The 21,246-nt window shown below is 40.1% G+C and overlaps 1 protein-coding gene across 4 annotated transcripts in view; it reads right to left on the bottom strand.

Annotated features, from left to right (window-relative positions):
* Positions 1 to 21,246, bottom strand: part of HOOK3 (hook microtubule tethering protein 3) — a 130,710-nt gene that overhangs the window by 105,786 nt on the left and 3,678 nt on the right. For all 4 annotated transcript variants that reach the window (XM_054499783.2, XM_054499784.2, XM_054499786.2 and 1 more), the window contains exon 2: positions 15,599 to 15,684. In XM_054499783.2, the coding sequence (XP_054355758.1) occupies positions 15,599 to 15,684 (86 nt within the window). The remainder of the gene's footprint in view (positions 1 to 15,598; positions 15,685 to 21,246) is intronic.

Here is a 21,246-nt window from a genome sequence, read left to right as displayed (position 1 = left end):
GCTAAATAATATTCCATCTATAGATATATCACATTTTGTTTATTCATTTATTAGCCGATGTAACTTGGGCTACTTCCACTTTGGGGCCATTATGAATAATGATGCCTTGAACACTGCTGTACTAGTTTCTGTGTGGACATTTGTTTCATTTGGGTATATGCCTAGGGGTGAAACTGATGGTTCCCATGTTTAAAATGTGAGGCAAGGCCAAACTCTTCCAAAGCAGCTATATTTTGCATCCTCACCAGCAATGTATGTTCTCTACAGCCTTGCCAACACTCGTTATTATCTGTCTTTTTAGTTATAGCCCTCCTAGTGGATGTGAAGTGGTGTCTCACCATGGTTTTTATCTGCATTTCCCTAATGGCTAATGATGCTGAGCATCTTCACATGTGCTTATTTATTGGCCATTGTATATCCTCTCTGGGAAAAAAGCCTATTCAAATTATTTGCACATTGAAAAACTGTGTTGTCTTTTTTATTGAATTGTAAGAGTTTTGGTATTTTGTTTGTTTTAATATTCAGGATACCAGCCTCTTAACAGACATATGATGTGTGAATATTTTCTCCCATTTTGTAGGCTGGTTTTCCACTTTCTTTTTTTGAGACAGTCTCACTCTGATGTCCAGGCTGGAGTGCAGTGACACAGTCTCAGCTCACTGCAACCAATTCTCCTGCCTCAGCCTCCCAAGTAGCTGGGCTTACAGGCGTGCACCACCATGCCCAGCTAATTTTTGTATTTTTTAGTAGAGACAGGGTTTCACCATGTTGGCCAGGCTGGTCTTGAACTCCTGACCTCAAGTGATCCGCCCACCTCAGCCTCCCAAAGTGCTGGGATTAGAGGCTTGAGCCACTGTGCCCAGCCATGTTTTTCCACTTTCTTGATGGCATATTTTGCAACAAAGTTTTTAATTTTTTTTTTAAGAGACAGGTTCCCACTCTGTTGCCCAGGCTGGAGTGAAGTGGCATGATCACAGTTCACTATAACCTTGCACCTGTATTCCTGGGCTCAAGCCATCTTCCCACCTCAGCCTCCAGAGTAGCTAGTGCTAAGACACATCACAGTGCCTGGATAAAATTTTTTTCTTTCTTTTTTTTTTTTTTGGTAGAGATGGAGTCTCACCATGTTGCTCAGGCTGGTCTCAAACTCCTGGCCTCAAGTGATTCTCCTGCCTTGGCCTCCCAAAGTGCTGAGATTACAGGCATGAGCCACTATACCAGGTCAAAGGTTTTAAATTTTGATGAGGTTCAATTTATCTATCTTGAACTTTCTGTGTCATATCTAAGAAGCTCCTGCCTAATCAAGAGTCATGAAGATTTATTGGTATATTTTCTTTTAAAAGTTTTATATAACTTAGCTCTTACATTTAGGTCTATAATCCATTTTTGCATGGTGTAAGAAAGGGAGCTAACTTCATTGTTTAGCACGTGGATAATCATACTTACCTATTTTTGTTTTAAGCTACTTTAGTTGAGGTTCTTTCGTGTTATTAAGAGAAACCAATTTGAGCAAACTTCTGCAAAAAAGGCAACTTACTGTAAGATCACTGATGTTACGGTACTAAAGATAGCTGGGCCTCACCAAGTACTGGACAATACTCTCTGACTTTCATCTTTGTTTCTTTCTATCCATCTACACCATTTTCTCTCCATACACCAGCCTTTTCCTATTCCTCCATAAACAACACTAAAAATGGCTGCAGGTATGTTCCAAGCCTGTATCACTTCAGTCCAAGCAATTTGTTTAAAGACCAGCTGTCATTTGGTCCCAATTCTAAATCCCCAGGAAAACCTCAATGATCCAGAGAGTCTCTTTTTCATTCCTGGTCCAATTATAGGTAGCCAAAAGGATGGGGGCTGCAAGGAGGACACACAGAACTTTAGGGACCACGCTGGTCAGGAAAGAACTGAGTTCTCAGGTTCGCTGACTTCTCAAAGAAACAGACACCCCCCAAAAGTGTTCTCTTTGCTTAAAACTTAGAAAAATAGATAATCAAAAGAAAAACAACTGAAGTGATTTCTACTAAAACATTAAAGAGTTATAAAAATCAATTCAGAAGTCAAAAAATATTCAATATTATTTTTGATCCTTAACCTAAAAAGCTATCACTTAAAAAGCACAATCATTAGCAATCAAGTATTGCTTTCCAACTACAAAAGACTCACACATGAATCTGGTGCCCTGCAGCTGATGACTATCCAAAGCCAAAGAAAGGCATGAACCTACCAGAACCTACCACCCAAGTGGCAAGTCAGGTTCACTCAGCTGAAAGATTTAGTGTTTCTCTCACCAGAAAGTCCCTTACTTTAAAAAAAAAAAAATCTTTAAAATGTCCAAGAAATTATATACTCCAAGATCTCCAAGGTTATAAAATACTTCATGTGCAATTTAGAGTAATACATCTTATGAATAAAAGAACTCAGAGAAGTTCAAATACAATGTTTCACATCAGGCATCATGATACAGCCTGCTTATTCCTTAAAAGATTACCAAATCAAAACCTAAGGATCATGTCTGAGCTCAGAAGGGAAGACAACAAAATCAGCTGCTACTATCATGTACACCATGTATGACACCAGTAACATCTGTATTATATCAGCAACATCCCAGGCATTGAACCAGGCACTGCACATTCACAAAAGCACTGCAGGGAAGGTAGGTATTATTATCCTTATGTTATAGTTAAGGAACATCAGACTCAGAAATTAAGTAATTTTCCCAAGCTCAACCAGACAGTTAACTGTCAGAGTTGACAGTACAATCATTTTTGTTAAAACAGATCAGGAGAGTTCAACACATAACCAGTTCTACCAAAACACTAAGGTCCTGTGGCTAATTATCCCCTTCATGCTCTGTAAACTAGGTCACAAGCGTCATTCATGACCTTCTTGTTCATGAAGGGCAGGCATTTCCTCTTATTCACTGCTATCCTTCCCAATCCTCTGTGGCTGGTACATAGCAGCTTCTCAGTAAATTTGCTTAAAGGGACAGCACTTAATAAGTTTCCAATCTACTACTTAGGCAAAATACCAAGAATAGTAGTCTTTAGACTTCTCATATTCAGTATCACTTTCCCTAGTAAACTTTGAAGCCATATACGCAAGCATTTAACCATAGCTTCCATTGCCATAAGTACTTTACAATTTCAGTAATGTTTTCTAAAGACCCCTTAATTAATGGTTGCAGGCTAGAATAAAACAATATAAAGGTAACTTTCTCAAAACTCGTAAGAGATGACAGTTCTGCATACATATGTAAATAACAAGTGGTAATCTTACTGGGGAAGCTCTTCATGAGTAAGAAGCTATTATTAGCTGCTCGCTATGTCCTAACTCCTGCTAAGAGAAAATATACAAAATCATTTCCTTAATTTGCCAGTAACACATTTACTTGTTTATAACTTTTGTACCAGTCACAGCTTAAGCTAAAGGAAAAGCCCACTAATTTTAATTCCTAGAATAATTCCAGAAGTATATTGTCTTATGTCAAATGCCTTCACAGAAATAAAAAAAAACCCTAAATTTTATTTCTACTGCTAGAATTATTTAAGGAATGTAATTTTTTTTTTTTTTGAGAGAGAGAATGTCTTGCTTTGTTGCCCAGGCTGGAGTGCAATGGTGCGATCTCAGCTCACTGCAACCTCTGCCTCCTGGGTTCAAGTGATCCTCCCACCTCAGACTCCCTGGTAGCTGGGACTACAGGCATCCACCACCAGGCCGGGCTAATTTTTGTATTTTCAGTAGAGACAGGGTTTCACCATGTTGGCCAGGCTGGTCTCGAACTCCTGACCTCAAGTAATTCGCCTGCCTCGGCCCAATGTAATTTTCTTAATGAAAGCAAATTAAGATGGGATCCAAAACAAATGTATTTGGTTTCATTTCTTAACATGGCATCTTTACTAGCAAATTTTAGTGTTTTTTACAGATATATTGATTCTTAGGCATATTTCCTAATAATCTTTTAATGACCTAAAATAATCTTGGTCCTCTGCCATTAAATGTGTGTTAGAGTTGACTATAATAAAATTTCACATCCATAATGACAACAAAAATTTGGCAATTTACACTAAGCCCCTAAGTCAAAATAAACAATACAGGTACAAATGGATAGATTCCAACAGACAACTTAGTGTACTATAAAAAATATCCATTTATGAGACATTCCAGCAGGGTCCACAGCTTGACCTTCATCCTATTTTCTTTTTCCCCTTCTTGAACTTTGAAAACAAAAACCAATGGCACTTGGAGGCACAACTTGGCACTTCTGACCTTACTCTTTCAATCAGCATGTGGTTGTGTTATAATAAAAATATATTTGGTCTCTGTCCCTTATTTCCTGGCACTGATCTCCTAAATTCTTGGAATTTCCTGAGTGGAGTGTCTTTCGTAATTCATAAGGAGCTCCTTTAAACCATGCCAGAGTTTATACTAACGAGGGTATTCATTGTGGGCCCCTTTATTGCTTCAGGATGGGGGCTCATCACAGAGGAACCAACCGACTTATTAGAGGTTGGAACATTCAGCCCCAAAGGGAAAGGGAGAGGTACTGGAGACTGAGCTCAATCACATGACCAATGACTTCAATCATGCCTATATAATGAGATCCCAAATAAAAACCATTAACAACAGGGTTTGGCGAGCTCCCAGGTTGATGATCACCTCAACGTGCTGGGTGAGAGGCATGCCCAGAAAGGGAAGGGAAGCTCTGCACTGGCCCTAGTTTTGTTTTTTGCCATATGCTTCTTTTCCACTGGCTGTTACCAAGCTGTATCCTTTATAATAAAACTGACTGTAATTATAGTGCTTTCTGGAGTGCTGTGAGTCATTATAACAAATTATCCAACTTAAGGGAGCACAGGGTAATGGAAACGCTTGAATCTGTGGTTGGCTGGGTAGAAGTACAGGTACACTGAGGACTATTTCCAACTAGCTGTCTTTTGGCACTGGGACCTTAACTTTAATTTGTGGGGTCTGTACTGTCAACCCAAAAGGAAGAGGATGAAGCACAAAATATGATTTAAAGAGTTTACCTGAGCCAAAGCAAAGATAGCTGCCGAAAAGACTTAGACCCAAGTAACCTTGGATATGAGCTCCACTTGGCCTTTGTTATGTGAAGGTTTGTATTTAAAGGTTTCAAAAAAGCGGGGTGGGGAGACAGAGAGTAGGTTGATACAAAGTTGTTAGAAATTCTCACTGATTTACAGAAATAGCATTGATTAGTGACCGGCCAGACACTTTTAAGCTACAGGTGTGGATTATACTGTCTGGTGCAGCTTTATTAGGTTAATGTACAGCTACTTGTGCCAACAGCAAGCACTTTCAAGAGGTGAACACAGCGCAAAGTGGGAGCAGGATGTGACTGCTGACGCATCTTAATGTCTCTCTGGGTCTTATAATTTAAAAGGACTCATTCCTCAGATAAAAGTTCTTTTCTCAATAGTAATTCTGGGTAGTTCCTGTCAGAATTGAAGGACTATGCCCTTAACTTGTGAGGTCTGAGCTAACTCAGGTAGTTAGCATCAGAATCCAATGGAATTACAGGGCACCTAATTGGTGTCAGAAAAAATGTTGATGGAAAACAACAGTGGTAAACCCTTCTTGAAAACAAAAAGCCAAAAAAAAGATAAATTAGCTTCCTTTTAATTTTACAGTTAAATTGTGTAATTCCATATTCATTTATTCAACAAATATTTTCTGGACACCTACAATACAGCAAGATAAGAGGAGGCGGCAATATTAAAAAGGGTGGGCAGGGCAGGCTCCACTGAAAAACTGACCAATGTCAGGGGCACTGGAAGGTGATGAGGAGAGTGGGAAGGGAACATCTGATGGAGACACAGAGGATCTGCCACGCCAAAGCATTTAGGCAGGAGATATTTGGTGGGCCTGGGATGAGCCACGAAGCCGCCGTGGGAAAGAACGCTGGGTGAATGAGGCCAGAGTGGTGACAAGTGGCCCACATCACTTAGGATCTCATGTACTACTGTAAGTACTTTGATTCTTAGCCTGAGTGAAATGGGACACTAAATGCAGGGTTCTCAGGAGCAAATCTGATTTACTAAAGAACCACTTCAGTATCCTGGAAGCCAAATTTTAAAAGTGTTACAAGGAGATAAACATGGTAAGTGTTATCAAATGACGCTGACAGGTTAGGAGAAGAACTGAGAATGGACCATTAAAATTAACACTATATGGCCAGGCATGGTGGCTCACGCCTGTAATCCCAGGACTTTGAGAAGCCGAGACAGGCGGACCTCCTGAGGTCAGGAGTTCGAGACCAGCCTGGCCAACATGGTGAAACCCCGTCTCTACTAAAGATACAAAAATTAGCTGGGCATGGTGGTGGGCACCTGTAATCCCAGCTAACCGGGAGGCTGAGGCAGGAGAATCGCTTGAACCCAGAAAGCAGAGGTTGCAGTGAGCCGAAATCGTGCTATTGCTCTCCGGCCTGGGCAACAAGAGCAAGACTCTGTCTTAAAAAATAATAATAATAAAAAAAAAAGCAATATCTACATCACAGTAGCCCTGACAAGTGCAGGTTTTTTGGGTCTTGTTTTGTTTTGAGACAGAGTCCAGCTCTGTTGCCCAGCCTGGAGTGCAGTAACACAATCCGACTTCTAGACTCAGTGATCCTCCTGCCTCAGCCTCCCAGGCATGGGAGGTTAGGACTACAAGTATGCGCCACCATGCCCAACTAATTATATTTTTGTAGAGACTGAGGAAAGTGAAAATCACCTGGTGACCACTGGACAGTTCCTGGAGACAAAAACTCCTTATCTAAGGAATTTAGAAGAGAGCAAAGTCTACCCGGTGACTAACAAATAGGCCACCAGGAGGCAAAACTCCTTATCTGGGGAAAATTAGAAGGAATTAAACTTCCCTAGTATCTAAAGTCGGCATCTGGCTCTTGGCCTCTTTCAACTTTTATAAGTAATTTCTATACATCTCTGGAATGCCATACTGAAACTCAAGTGATGGGGTTTCAAGTTCCCATGTTAGCCAGGCTGATCTTGAACTCCTGACCTCAAGTGATCCGCCCATCGCCACCTCCCAAAGTGCTGGGATTACAGGCATGAGCCACAGTGCCCGGTGGAGAAATATTTTTAAAGATAAAAGAAATAACAGTTTGCTTCTATGCCTAAGGATATGATCCAGTAGAGGAGGGGCAAATGATGATGCAGGAAAGAGGGGAGAACTGGTAAAGTGATGACCTTGAGTAGATTTAACCAGAGTTGTGGTATTGTCAAACAAATACAAAGAAATATGAGAAGGGCCAAGGAACTAAAAATGTGTACAAGGAGTGAATATGATTGGCCATGGAATCTCAGCTGACTAAGTGGAAAGAGACAGAACAGCATGCAGGTGAAGGGCCATGTTGAAGTACCATCAATGCTAGGGAACTGAAGAATTCTTGGCATCTTGGTATCAGAGCGAGTTACAGGGAATGACAGGAAGTAGTGATTAAATAGTGGTAAATAGAAAACAGATTGTGGATGGATTATATATTATTCATAATTATAAGGTATAGGGCGTAATCATGGGAATGAGTAGGTGAAGATGAAGTTGGGTGCAAGACGAGATGAATGGAGAAGAGCTCAAGAAACTGAGAGGCAACAATGTGAAAAATCATCTAGATGCATACTTAAATCACTAAGAGTTTAGACAAGAGTACTATATCCATTCAAATTGTTGGGAAATAAGGGAGAATTACAGTAACAATGAAGGGCAGAGAATGTTGTCACAAGATTCAAAATTATAGGGCTTTAGGAAAACTGAAGGTGTGGCTAGAAACAGTATGGAGGAGCACCACCATGAGTTTCCTGGTATATGAAGCCTGTGGGTGAAACAACAGCCACCACTTGAGAAGCCTAACAAAGCAGTGCTGTTAGGAGAGAACCAGATTTCTTTCAGATCAAGGTAAAGGGAACCAAAGTTGAATCAGTGCAAAGCATTTACTGTTTTTCTGGCATATGTACTGTGTAGGTTCACCAAGAACTAACTACAAGTTCTACAGCATCAACAATGAATTTAAATTCTTTTTTTTTTTAATGACTGGCAAAGGAAACATCATTATTCATTATTGAAATGAAAATTAAAACCACTAGACAGCCACTAGAATGGCTAAAATGAAAAGACTGACCTTAGCAAGTGTTGGTGAGACTGTGAAGCAACAGGAATCCTCATACACTGTTGATGTAAATGTAAATGTCACACTGGCTTTGGAAACAGTTTGGCAGTTTCTTGAATATTAAGCATAGACCTACCATATGATCCAGCCACTCCTCTCCTAGGTGGAACAGAATACACCCAAGGGAAATTGAAGCCTATGTTCATACAAAGAATTGTACACTAATGTTCACAGCACCTTTATCTGTAACAGCCCCACTGGAAATAGCCCACATGTTCATCAACAAATGAATGGATATGTAAATCGTGGTATACAGATAACAACATGAATGAATCACAAAATTATACTACATGAAAGAAGAGTCACATTTCTTCCCTCAAAACATACTGAGTCCATTTATATAAAATTTAGAAAATGCAAATTAATCTATAATGACAGAAAGCAGAGCACTGTTTGCTTGGGGATGGGAAAGAGGGTAGCAGGAAAGAAGGGGTTACAAAGGGACAGGAGGACACTTTTAGAAGTGATGGATGCATTCATTGCCTTGATTGTGGGGATAGCTTCACAGGCATACACACAGGTCAAAATTTATCAAATTGTATCCTTTTTAAAATGTGCATTTATTATATGTCACTTTCATCTCAATAAAGCTGAAAAAAAAGAGTGGGAAGCTTTAAAAAGAAATGAGCCATCAAGTCACAAAAAGACACGGAGGAACCTAAAATGCATACTGTAAGTTGAAGAAGTCAATCTGAAAAGGTTACATGGTGTATGGTTCCAACTATATGACATTCCAGAAAAGGCAAAACTATGCAGATAGTAAGTAAAAAGATTAGGGTTTCCCAGGTTTGGAGAGAGGGATAAATAGGCGGAACACAGAGGATACTTACGGCAGAGAAACTATTCTGTTATACTACAATGGTAGATACATAAAATGCATTTGTCAAAACCCATAGGATGTACAACACCAAGAGTGAACACTAATGTTAACGATGGCCTTTGAGCAGTATTGATGTGCCAGTGGTGGTTTATCTATTGTAACAAATATACCATTGTGGTGGGGGAAGGCAGTGTGTGGTGAGCAAGGAGGACGTGGAAACTCACTGTATTTTCTTGCTGATATTTTAAAAACTTTTTAAAAATTGTAAAATGTACACAACACAAAATTTACCATTTTAAAGCATTTTTAAGCGCACAGTTCAGTGGTATCAAATACATTCACATTGTTGCACAACCATCACCACCACCCATCTCCAGAACTTTTTCACCATCCCATACTGAAACTCTTTTCCACTCAATTTCGCTCTGAAGGTAAAACAGCTCTTAAAAAGTCTATCAATTTTTAAAAACCTAAGTAGGGCACATGAATCTACATAGACAAAAAGAATAAGAGAGATGTCAACAGCAATAAAATTTTGAAAGCTGTAAAGCAGATAAAACAAACAAAACAACTTAAAAGACCAAACAGATAAAAAAAACTTATACTAACAAAAAGCATACTTAGATCCATTCACATTTCAAATTTCTCCTAAAACTACAAAATGATGTAGCTTCTCACTTGTCAGCTCAGACAAAATGAAAAGGGCTGATGTTTCCAGTAAAATCCTCTTTCTGGCACCCACACTCACCTGGCTTTCCTGCTACCCCTCTGGCCGCTCTGCCAGTTGCTCCTCTACCCAACAATTAAAGGCCAAACTTCAAGGCTCAGGGTACACATTTTTTCCTTCTTGCCCAATATTCTCCCCTAAAGTGATTTAATCCACACTTACAGCTTTAATTAAGAGATATTCAAATAGATATCTCCAGTTTAGACTCCTCTTCTGAACTCTAGACTGTCAACTTCACATTTCCTCTTGATTTTTCAATACCACTCGGATTTGATGTCCCCCAAACTACACTCATGACACATCCAGCTTCCTTCCACAGCAGATCTTCTTTCAGTGTTCCAATATCAGTGGTTTATACCCTCTTCAGTGTATTTGCTTAAGTTAAAAACCTAAAAGTCAACTCCCCCACATACCAACCATCAAAATATGCCGATTTTATATACCATTTTGAGTCCACCCACTTGTCTTCATATTCTTCAGCACCTCCTAGTCTAAAGTACCATTATCTTCCTTCTGAATTACTACAAATTTCTTTCTAACTAACTATCCCTCATCACCCTGGCCTCTTCCAATTCATTTTATACCTGCAGCCAGAATATTTTTCAAAATGTAAATCCAATTTGTTAATCCCCCCACCCCCCGCCAAAGCCTTCAACTGCTTCTTATAGCCCTTAGATTATGTCTTTTTTTTTGAGATGGAATCTCGCTCTGTCGCCCAGGCTGGAGTGCAATGGCACAATCTCGGCTCACTGCAACCTCCACTTTCCCGGTTCAAGCAATTCTCCCGCCTCAGCCTCCCTAGTAGCTGGGATTACAGGCGTGCGCCACCGTGCCCGGCTAATTTTTGTACTTTTGTAAAGACGGAGTTTCACCATGTTGGTCAGGCTGGTCTTGAACTCCTGACCTCAGGTGATCCGCCCGCCTCGGCCTCCCAGAGCGCTGGGATTACAGGCGTGAGCCACCACACCCGGCCTCTTACAGCTCTTAGAATAAAGACACGGCTCTGCATTGTCTGGATCCATCTACCTTTTCATCCTGATCTGTACCACGCCCACCCTCTGTGCAGTAACCACTCGCACCTTTCCTTTCCATAGCAGTGCTCACCATATTCCACCATCCTGCAGGGCCTTTGATTAAGCTCTTCTCTCCGTGAAGAAATCTGTGACTTTTAGATTTAAATTACCTTTACTTCGTCGGGTAAAATGTTCATGACCTCCTAAACTGAGTTAAAAATATACCTTGTGTAAACTTTCATAACATTGTGTACTTCTCTGTACCACTTGTTACAACAGCAGTTTTGTTCTCTTAATTAAAATGTTTTCCCCACTTACGAACCTCCTGAGGGTGGACACCATGTCTATGTGGCTGGTAGTTTTATCAGCCATGCTGGACACAAAGTAGCCATCCAATAAATACCAAATTGACAAAGAAAGAATCAATGTTGGTGAGGTTGTATACATCATACAACTATTTAAAATAGATACTGTGTAACAATATGGATAAATCTCACAGACATTATGTTGAATTTAAGACAAACACAAGAGTACATACTGTATGATTCTACTTACAAAACATTCAAGAACAGGCAAAACTAATTAATGGCACTGAAGTCAGAATCATGGCTATCTTTGGCATAGCGGTATTGAGTAGCCAGGAGCTGGAAATGTTCTGTATCTCAATCTGAGTGGAGGTTACAGAAGATACGCAAAACATACATGCAAAATTATCACTCTTTGTAGAATGCTCTTGTGTGTGTGACATATCTCAACAAAAGGGAAAAAAAGGAAGGCATTCTAGGAAGAAAGAAAGATTGAAAACTAAGTATCGATAAAAAATATGCCCATAAGACTTTGGTAAATGAAAAGACCACTTTGCAGAACACAATGTATATTATGATCTTGTTTACTTCAATTCATGAAAAAAATTTTTCAAAATTTACATTGACATACTGTATTTATGGGTACAAAACTGATGTTATGATATATGTATACAATGTGGACACATTAAATCAAGCTAATTAGTATCCATTGCCTCAAATTTTTATGTTTTATGGTGAGAATATTTGAAATCTGCTCCCTCAGAATTGCAAAATACACATTAACTATGGTCACCATGCTTTGAAATAAATCTCAAAAAAATGTATTCCTCCTAACAGAAACTTCATGCCCTCTGACTATCATCTCCCCATTCCCCTCAGCCCCCCGCCTCTGGTAAACACCATTCTACTCTCTGCTTCTATGAGTTCAATTGTTTTAGATTCCACATAAGTGAGATGGTATTTGTCCTTCTGTGCCTGGCTTATTTACTTAGCACAATGTCCTTCAGGTTTGTCCACGTTGTTGAAAATGACAGAATTTCCTTCTTTGGGGACATGAGCACGTTGTTTTATGCCTTTAATCTCAGCACTGTGACAGGCCAAGGCAGGAGGATTGCTTGAGCCCAGGAGTTCAAGACCAGCCTGGGCCACACAGTGAGACCCCATCTCTACAAAAAAAAAAAGGCTGGGTGTGTGTGTGCCTGTGCTCCCAGAAGCTACTAGGGAGACTATGGTGGGAGGATCGTCTGAGCCTGGGAGTTTGAGGCTGCAGTGAGCCCTGGTCAATCCACTGCACTCCAGCCTAAGTGACAGACTGAGACCCTGTCTCGATCAATCAATTAATAAAGGCTGAACAGTATTTCATTGTGTACATATACACCACATCTTTCTCATCCATCCATTCGCTAATAGGCACTTATGCTGCTTCCACAAACTGGGTACCTTGAATAATGCTGCAAGAAATGTGGAAGTGCAGGTATCTCTTCAACATACCAGTTTCAAATCCTTTGGCTATATACACAAAAGTGGGATTGCTGGATCATATGGTAATTCTATTTTTAGCTTTTTGTACAGTTTTCCATAATGGCTGTACTAATTTACATTCCCAAAAACAGTGTACAAGGGTTCCCTCTGCTCCACATCCTCACCAACACTTATCTTTCATCTTTTTGATAACAGCCATTCTGATAGGTGTGAGGTGACACCTCATTGTGGTTTTAATTTATATTTCCCTGGTGATCAGTGATGAGCATTTTTTCATATGCCTGTTAACCATCTGTATATCTTCTTTTGAAAATGTTTATTCAGGTCCTTCATGCTTTTTTAAATTCAGTTATCTGTTCTCTTGATATTCAGGTGCTTAAGTTTCTTACACACACTGGATAGTAACCTCTTATTAGATGTATAGCTTGCAAATATTTTCTCCCAATCTGTAGTTTGTCTCTTTACTCTGTTGCTTGTTTCCTTTGTCATGCAAAAGTTTTTAGTTTGATGTAATCCCATTTGTCTGTTTTTGCTTTTGTTGCCTGTTTTGGGGTCAAATTCAAAAAATCATCCCCCAGACCAATATCAAGAAGTTCTCCCCCTATGTTTCCTTCCAGTAGTTTTTCAAATTCAGGAGGTATGTTTAAGTCTTTAATCCATTCTGAATTGATTTTTGCATGTGGGGTGAGACAAGGGTCTAACTTTATTCTTCTGCATGTGGATATCCACTTTTCCCAACACCCTTTACTGAAGAGACTTGTCCTTTTCTCATTGGGTGTTTGTGGCACCTTTGTGGAAAATCAACTGACTATAGATGTATGGCTTCGTTTCGGGAATTTCTATACTGTTCCAATGGTCAATGTGTCTATTTTTATGCCAGCACTGTGTTTTAATTACCACAGCTTTGCAATAGAGTTTAAAATCAGGTAGTGAGATTTCTCCAGCTTTGTTCTTTTTGCTCATGATTGCTTTGGCTATTTGGGGTCTTATGTCATTTCATATGAATTTTAGGTTTGTTTCTTATTTCTGTGAAAAAGGTTATTGGAGTTTTTATAGGGAATGCATTGAATCTGCAAATCACTTTCGGTAGTATGGACATTTTAACAATAATTCTTCTAATCTATGAACACAGAGTATCTTTCCTTTATTGGAGACTTCAACTTCTTTCATCAATGTTTTACAGTTTTCAATGTACGGATCTTTCACCTTGTTGGTTAAATGTATTCCTATGTATTTTATTTTACTTGGTAGCTATTACAAATGAGATTGTTTTCTTGATTTCTTTTTCAGATAGTTTGTTGTTAGTACGTAGAAACACTACTGATTTTTGTAGATTGATTTTGTATCCTGCAACTTTACTACATTCATTTACCAGGTCTAATCATTTTTTTCTGGAGTTTTTATGGCTTTTTGTATGTAACGTCACATTATCAGGAAACAGTGATAATTTCACATCTTCCTTTCCTATTTAGACACCTTTTACTTTTTTTTTTTTTTTTTGCCTCATGGCTCTGGTAAAGACTGTTGAACAGAAGTGGCAGAGTCAACATCCTTGTCTGGTTCCTGAAATCTTGTTTTGATGAAACTATATGTATATATACTTTCTTTCTTCTGGTTTCTCTAAGTGATAAAGATCCTACTCAAACTAGCTTAAGCAAAAAAATCATGTATTGAACTATACCTGTAAAGTTCACTTAGCTAGGCCCACACTCCCAAATAATTTTTATTAAGAACTTCTAGAGTGAAACTCTCTAGACAATGGGAAAGCTAAAATTAGGGCACCACTCAGAGGGTACCATGAAAATGACAAGATGACTCTTCTCAGAGTGCTCAAATCAGGGCAGGCCAGGTTTCCAACGAGCCTTCTTGAGCTTCATTAAAAAACCTGTGTGCCTATATATCTGGAAAAATGTACCATGCATTTTAAGTTATAGAAGAAAGTAAAAACAAGCTGTAGTGTTCAAACACAAGTCCCCAGTTCTAAAGGCAAAGAGACAGATAATCTGAAATGTTGGCATCTGAGCTCTATGGCAACTCTATGTAGCTAATTGCAAAGAAAACCAATAATTCATTTAATAATGACACTGATTTTCAACAGAAATGCAGGGCAACCCAGCTAGTGACATGTAAATCTTTTAAAATCATCAGGCTGACAAGTGTTCAGCGCTTCAAAATATAAAAGTATCTGCAAATTACAACAAACCCAATGACTTCTTAAATTCACACAGAATCCTTTATTTTAAAAAATTCCTAGGTCAAAAGTTGATAGTCATACAATATCAATTTCATAACTATTATGTTTTCAAAGTACTTAGAAGAATTGGGTATGTTTTATATATCCCAAACAAATACTCCTTCCTTTAGTCACTCAACAAACATAAACACCCACAATGCGTATTAAACTAGGAGGAACTGCTGATTTTGATCATTTTGACCTATAAAGAAGAGCAATTTCATATGGTTCAACACAAAACCAGGCATTCGCCTGTTGCTTGGATACAACAGTGAAAACAAATCCCTGGCTCCACGTGGAGTTTACATTCTGTGTATATCTGTTTGGGGATGTTGGGGCAGATGAATGAACAACCAAATATATGGTATATCAGATGGTGTTACAAACTTGAAAGAAGAACACAAAAGCTTAACGGGGATAGAAAGTATAATGGAATTGTCGTTGCTATTTTATATGGGTACTCAGGGCAGGTGCCACTGATGAGATGGTATTTCAGCAAAATCCTAAAGAAAAATGGAGTAAGCGTCTTAGATACCCCTGTAACAGAAAAATCTGGGCACTAACAAGAAAATTTCTGCCAAGCATATGCCAAAAAATACAAGAACAAATAATTCTGCTAAAACCATTAGAGTACTAACACAATCACAGCCCTTATTAAACTTGCAACCCAATCTATACCTAATAAGTACATTCCATCAAAACTAGTGCTGCTGCCACCTACAACTCTTACTCTACACACGTTTCACGTAAGTACTTTTTTAATCCATGTTTTCAACCTAACAAATATCCATATATAAGAATACACATAAAGATAAGCAATTTATTCTTACATCTTTTGAAGAACCTGGGCCATCACAACCCCATTCGTTAAATCTTCCACGGTCTGGCATGGTGCATCCACATTAAATGTCTGGATCTGAAAGGAAAAAAAGGGGGGGAAAGAGATTCTGTGGTTACCTATGTAGAAAATTTCTTAGGCTTTTTTTTTTTTTTTTTTTTTTTTTTGAGACGGAGTCTAGCCCTGTCACCCAGGCTGGAGTGCAATGGCCCCATCTCGGCTCACTGCAACCTCCACCTCCCAGGTTCAAGGGATTCTCCTGCCTCAGCCTCCCAAGTAGCTGGGATTACAGGAACGCACCACCATGCTCTGCTAATTTTCTGTATCTTTAGTAGATACAGGGTTTCACTATGTTGGCCAGGCTGGTCTTGTACTCCTGACCTCAGGTGATGTGCCCACCTCGGCCTCCCAAAGTGCTGGGATTACAGTTGTGAGCCACTGCACCTGGCTGAAAATTTCTTAGGCTTTTTTTTTTTTTTTGGTGATTATCTCATCTTAGGGATTGGAATAAATTTTAAAAAGAAGTCTAATTGGAAACTTTTGCCTTTAAGGGAAATGTCCTGCCAAGTATTACTGTAATTTTTCCCCACTGGTAAAAGAGAAATCGTGGTGGATACTGAGTGGCTTCCCAGCATCCATTCTACTCACACAAGATCAGTCTATGAAAATCACGGCACCTTCATCCCCTCTACCAGTGACTGACTCAGGGACACACAGGGAAAAGACAATTTGGACTAAAGAGAGATAAGGAGATGCTTCTGGGAAAAAAAAGCCAATCTCCTGTTGATTTAAGTATGCTGCCTCCATTACTGTGAGCAGTCATCTCATGACTACAAAGGCAATCATCTGAAGATTAGGCCAACGCAGTGAAAGGCAGAGAGAAGAGCTAGAAAGAACTATATCCCCTCCACCATGGCACCCCCCCCCCCAAAAAAAAAAACAGGAAAAAAAAAAAAAAAAGAACTATGTCTTTAAGGTAAAAACTGAACTACTGAATTTAAAAATCTTGATGCCTCCCGGTATGTGAGATGAATTCATTTATTGTTTACATCTGGTGAGGCTGCAGTTTCTGTTACTCAGAGGCCAAATATCTTTATACAGATGTAGAAGTCACACTTAGATAGGTTAGTTATTCACTTCATTTTGATTTCAAATATATTCTGAAACTTTGTACTAATCAACATGATGTAGCCAAGAAATGTGCTTTCCCTAACAGCATAAATTATCTCTCAAAGTAAGAAAATGTAGCTGAGCCAGCAATGATTATACCCAGTAGTGTACTCAGGATTTAGAAGGAAATCAATCCCTGAGAACAGACAGACACAGGCCATCCTCTCACAGAACTTACAACTAGGAAAAATGAAACAGTATGATAGAAGTGTCAACAGCAGGCATAAAGATGAGAAGTGAGAGTGGGATGCAATCTAGGTATGAAGAGCAGCTTGGTACAGATCGGGTAGGGGTAAGAATTGGAGGAAGAAACAAAACAGGGGACAATTAAAACGGTGAAAGACAGGGCAAAAAACTGATGAATTAACATGTAAAACCTTAGAAGCCACATTAGGACCTTATTCTATGAATAAAGTAAGCAAAGGATTTGAACCAGGAGAGTGAGCCATGAGGTTTGCATTGTATTAATATAAGATGTGGCCGGGGGCGGTGGCTCATGCCTGTAATCCCAGCACTTTGGCAGGCCGAGTCGGGTGGATCACGAGGTCAGGAGATCAAGACCATCCTGGCTAACACAGTGAAATCCTGTCTCTTCACTAAAAATACAAAAAATTAACCAGGCGTGATGGCACACACCTGTAGTCCAAGCTACACTGGAGGCTGATGCAGGAGAATCGCTTGAACACGGGAGGGGGAGGTTGCAGTGAGCCAAGATCACGCCACTGCACTCCAGCCTGGGCGACAGCGCGAGACTCCGTCTCAACAACAACAACAAAAAAGATCATACCGGCTGCAGTATGAAGGAAGGAATGGAGGGAAAGAGACAGGAAGACCCATTTGAATAGGTTTATACACTAACACGGATGAAGCTAAACTCAGTACTGACAATGAGAATATTGGGAATAACACTCAGGTGACCATATGTCTTCACACATATTTTTATTTATTGGGTTAGAAAAGAAGTAAAACTGCTAGGTCAGAAAGTGTATGAACATTTTACGGTTTTTGATAAAACTGTCAAACTGCCCTAAACACATACTGTAGCAATTTATTCTCTTACTAACGGTGGGTGAGTGGCCACTTCTCCGCACCGTATCATTTATCAAATCTTTTTTTTGTTTTATTTTTCAGACGGAGTCTCGCTCTGTCGCCCAGGCTGGAGTGCAGTGGCTCGATATCGGCTCACTGCAAGCTCCGCCTCCCGGGTTCACGCCATTCTCCTGCCTCAGCTTCCCGAGTAGCTGGGACTACAGGCGCCCGCTACCACGCCCGGCTAACTTTTTTGTATTTTAAGTAGAGACGGGGTTTCACCGTGTTGGCCGGGATGGTCTCACCTCCTGACCTCGTGATCCGCCCGCCTCGGCCTCCCAAAGTGCTGGGATTACAGGCGTGAGCCACCACGCCCGACCTCATTTATCAAAATCTTTAAAAGACAACTATTGGCCGGGTACGGTGGCTCATGTCTGTAATCCTAGCACTTTGGGAGGCCGAAGAGGGTGGATCATGAGGTCAGGAGATGAGACCATCCTGGCCAACACGGTGAAACCCCGTCTCTACTAAAAATACAAAAAATTAGTCGGGCGCCGTCGCGGGCACCAGTAGTCCCAGCTACTCCGGAGGCTGAAGCAGGAGAATGGCGGGAACCCGGGAGGCGGAGCTTGCAGTGAGCCGAGATCGCGCCACTGCACTCCAACCTGGGCGACAGAGCGAGACTCCGTCTCAAAAAAAAAAAAAAAGACAACAATTAACAGTACAGTCAGTAGCTTCTTCATATATAATACAGGAGAGTCTTGCAGGTAGAGACAGTTATGGTGGTAGAGGCCCAGGGAATTATCTTAAAGATACTCACTCATAGCAAGTTTTTACTTAAGTGTCTATTTGGGAAAGGTGATAAGAGAATCCTTCCAAGCTACCCTGACACAAACCTAATACCTGGTAGAGGTGCAATAAATGATTAATAAATGAATAAATGAAACAAATAAACACCATCTGCGGGAACTGATTTTGAATTTTACTCCATACTATCTCCAGCTGCCTGCTCATTAGTAAAAGAAATAAGCACTTAAAAGAAATAAGCACTTGCTTTCATTCTACAGTTGCTAAGTCAATGGCCCATTTTCAAAAAAGAAAACCCAATCTATCTTGTAGGTTTGTTTAGAAGGAAAAATAGAGGCAGCAGTGAGGACTATGTCTCATTCTTCTCTTTATCACTGACCTCAGCACAATGCCTGATACGAACAAGCCCTCAGTGAACACCACTTTGAATGAAAGGAGCTAATTCTAATCCCTAGTTTTGCCCTGTAAATTTGGACAGGATGTTTCATCTCTCTCAATATCAGTTTTTCCATATAAAGAAAGATTGGGGAAAAATAGCTTATAGAAGGGTGTGTTGCTTCAAAATGAATGAGAAAATAAATGCCCATGAGGTATTTTGCAAAGTCTAAAGCAATGGTCCCAAACCTGGTGTGTAGGGGAATCATCTGGGAGGTTTGAAAATACACATTTTGGCAGGGTGTGGTGGCTTATACCTGTAACCTCAGCACTATAGGAGGTCAAAGCTGGAGGATCACTTGAGCCCAGGAATTCGAGACCATGCTGAAAAACATGGCAAAATTCTGTCTCTACAAAAAATACAAAAATTAGCTGGGTGTGGTGGCTCACGCCTGTAGTCCCAGCTATTCAGGAGGCTGAGGTGGGAGGATCACTTGAGCCTGGGGGGTGGGGACTGCAGTGAGCTGTGACTGCACCACTGCACTCCAGCCTGGGCAATAGAGTGAGACCCTGTCTTAAAAAAAAAAAAAAAAAAAAAAGAGAATACACATTTCTTGGCTCCCCCTACTGAACCAGAATCTGTGTGTAGGAAGCTGGGGATCTATTTTTAACAAGTTCATCAAATAATTCTTACACAGCTGGGCACTGGTTTGGCATTTGGAATCCTATGATCTAAAGCACTACGACAGGGAAGGGATGCAAGATTGGAAAACAGCCTCTGGCCAATCAGAAGAAGCAACTCAACAAAGCAGGTAATTCAAAAAAGCAAGTAACTTAGTTGTTAAGACTTGATCTGGGCCTGGCACCGTGGCTCACGCCTGTAATCCCAGAACTTTGGGAAGTCTTCTGAGGTCAGGAGTTCAAGACCAGCCTGACCAACTAAAAAATACAAAAATTAGCCGGGCGTGGTGGTGCGTGCCTGTAATCCTAGCTACTAGGGAGGCTGAGGCAGGAGAATTGCTTGAACCCAGGAGGTGGAGGTTGTAGTGAGCCGAGATTGTGCCACTGCACTCCAGCCTGGGCAACAGAGCAAGACTCCACCTCCAAAAAAAGACGACTTGATTTGTTTTTTCTCTTGGGATTTAGGGAAGCTAAATTTTCATTTTTGTTGTTAAAACATGGCTTTATTCCATTATTTTCTCTGTATTAGCCCTTGAGGTACATAGTTGCTCACAAGGGTCAGAGATGTCCACCTCTGCTGCAAGACCAAAGTGAAACAGATCCTAAAGAAAATTTATCCCCTAGTTTATTTTTGGGGTGATGAAAATGTTCTTGGAACTAGATAGTCATGATGACTGCACAATCTTGTGATCATACTAAAAACCAAAAAATTATACACTTTAAAAGGATGAATTTTATGGTATACAAACTGTACCTTAATTTTTAAAAATCTGTCACATACCAGTTCTCTGAGCTAACATCTGTTTCAGGATAGCAGTACAGTAAAACTGAAAGACAATTGCACCTAACTGCATTAAGGCATGAAACTCTACCTGAAGGGTTATAATCTTTCTTTTAATTCAAAGAAGCTCTATTACCACCACCCAACGCAACCTCTACCTCCCCCTCCCCAACAAAAGCATGAGAAGAGTAAAGCATGAGATCACCTGGAATTACTATCTCTAGAGCAATGGATAATTTTGCTCCCGAGGAGACATTTTTGGCTGTGAGTTGGGTGCTACTGTCATCTAGCTGGTTGAGGCAATGGGATGCTACTATTAAACATAACGCATAGTGCAGTGCCCACAGCAAAGAACTGTCCAGCGCAAAATGTCAAATAATTTTCTAGAGCCATGGTTCTCAAAATCTGGTCCCTATGTCACCAACAATGGCATCACCTGGGAACCTATTAGAAATACAAAATCTCAGGCCCAGCCCAGACCTACAGAACTAGCAACTCTGGGCATCTGTGTTTTAGCAAGCTCTCCAGATGATGCAGATCAACACTAAAGCATGAGAATCTCTGGTGAAGTTAGCAAACATAAAGTTAAATATCAATGCAATCAAAACACAGAGGTGAAGTTACAAAGTCACGTACAGTTAGTATAGAACAAAACTAGGATTTGAACCCAGGCTGCCTAATGTCAGAACCTGTATGTACTCTTATGCTATACTATCTTTTTAAGTACTTTAACTTTTGTACATCAGTGACTTATTCTTCCATTAGAGGACAAAAATTGTTGGCAGAATCGAGTTAGG

Source organism: Pongo pygmaeus, chromosome 7 (genome assembly GCF_028885625.2).
Source record: "Pongo pygmaeus isolate AG05252 chromosome 7, NHGRI_mPonPyg2-v2.0_pri, whole genome shotgun sequence".
NCBI classification, from domain to species: Eukaryota; Metazoa; Chordata; class Mammalia; order Primates; family Hominidae; genus Pongo; species Pongo pygmaeus.
This window is presented reverse-complemented; position numbering and strand designations above follow the sequence as displayed.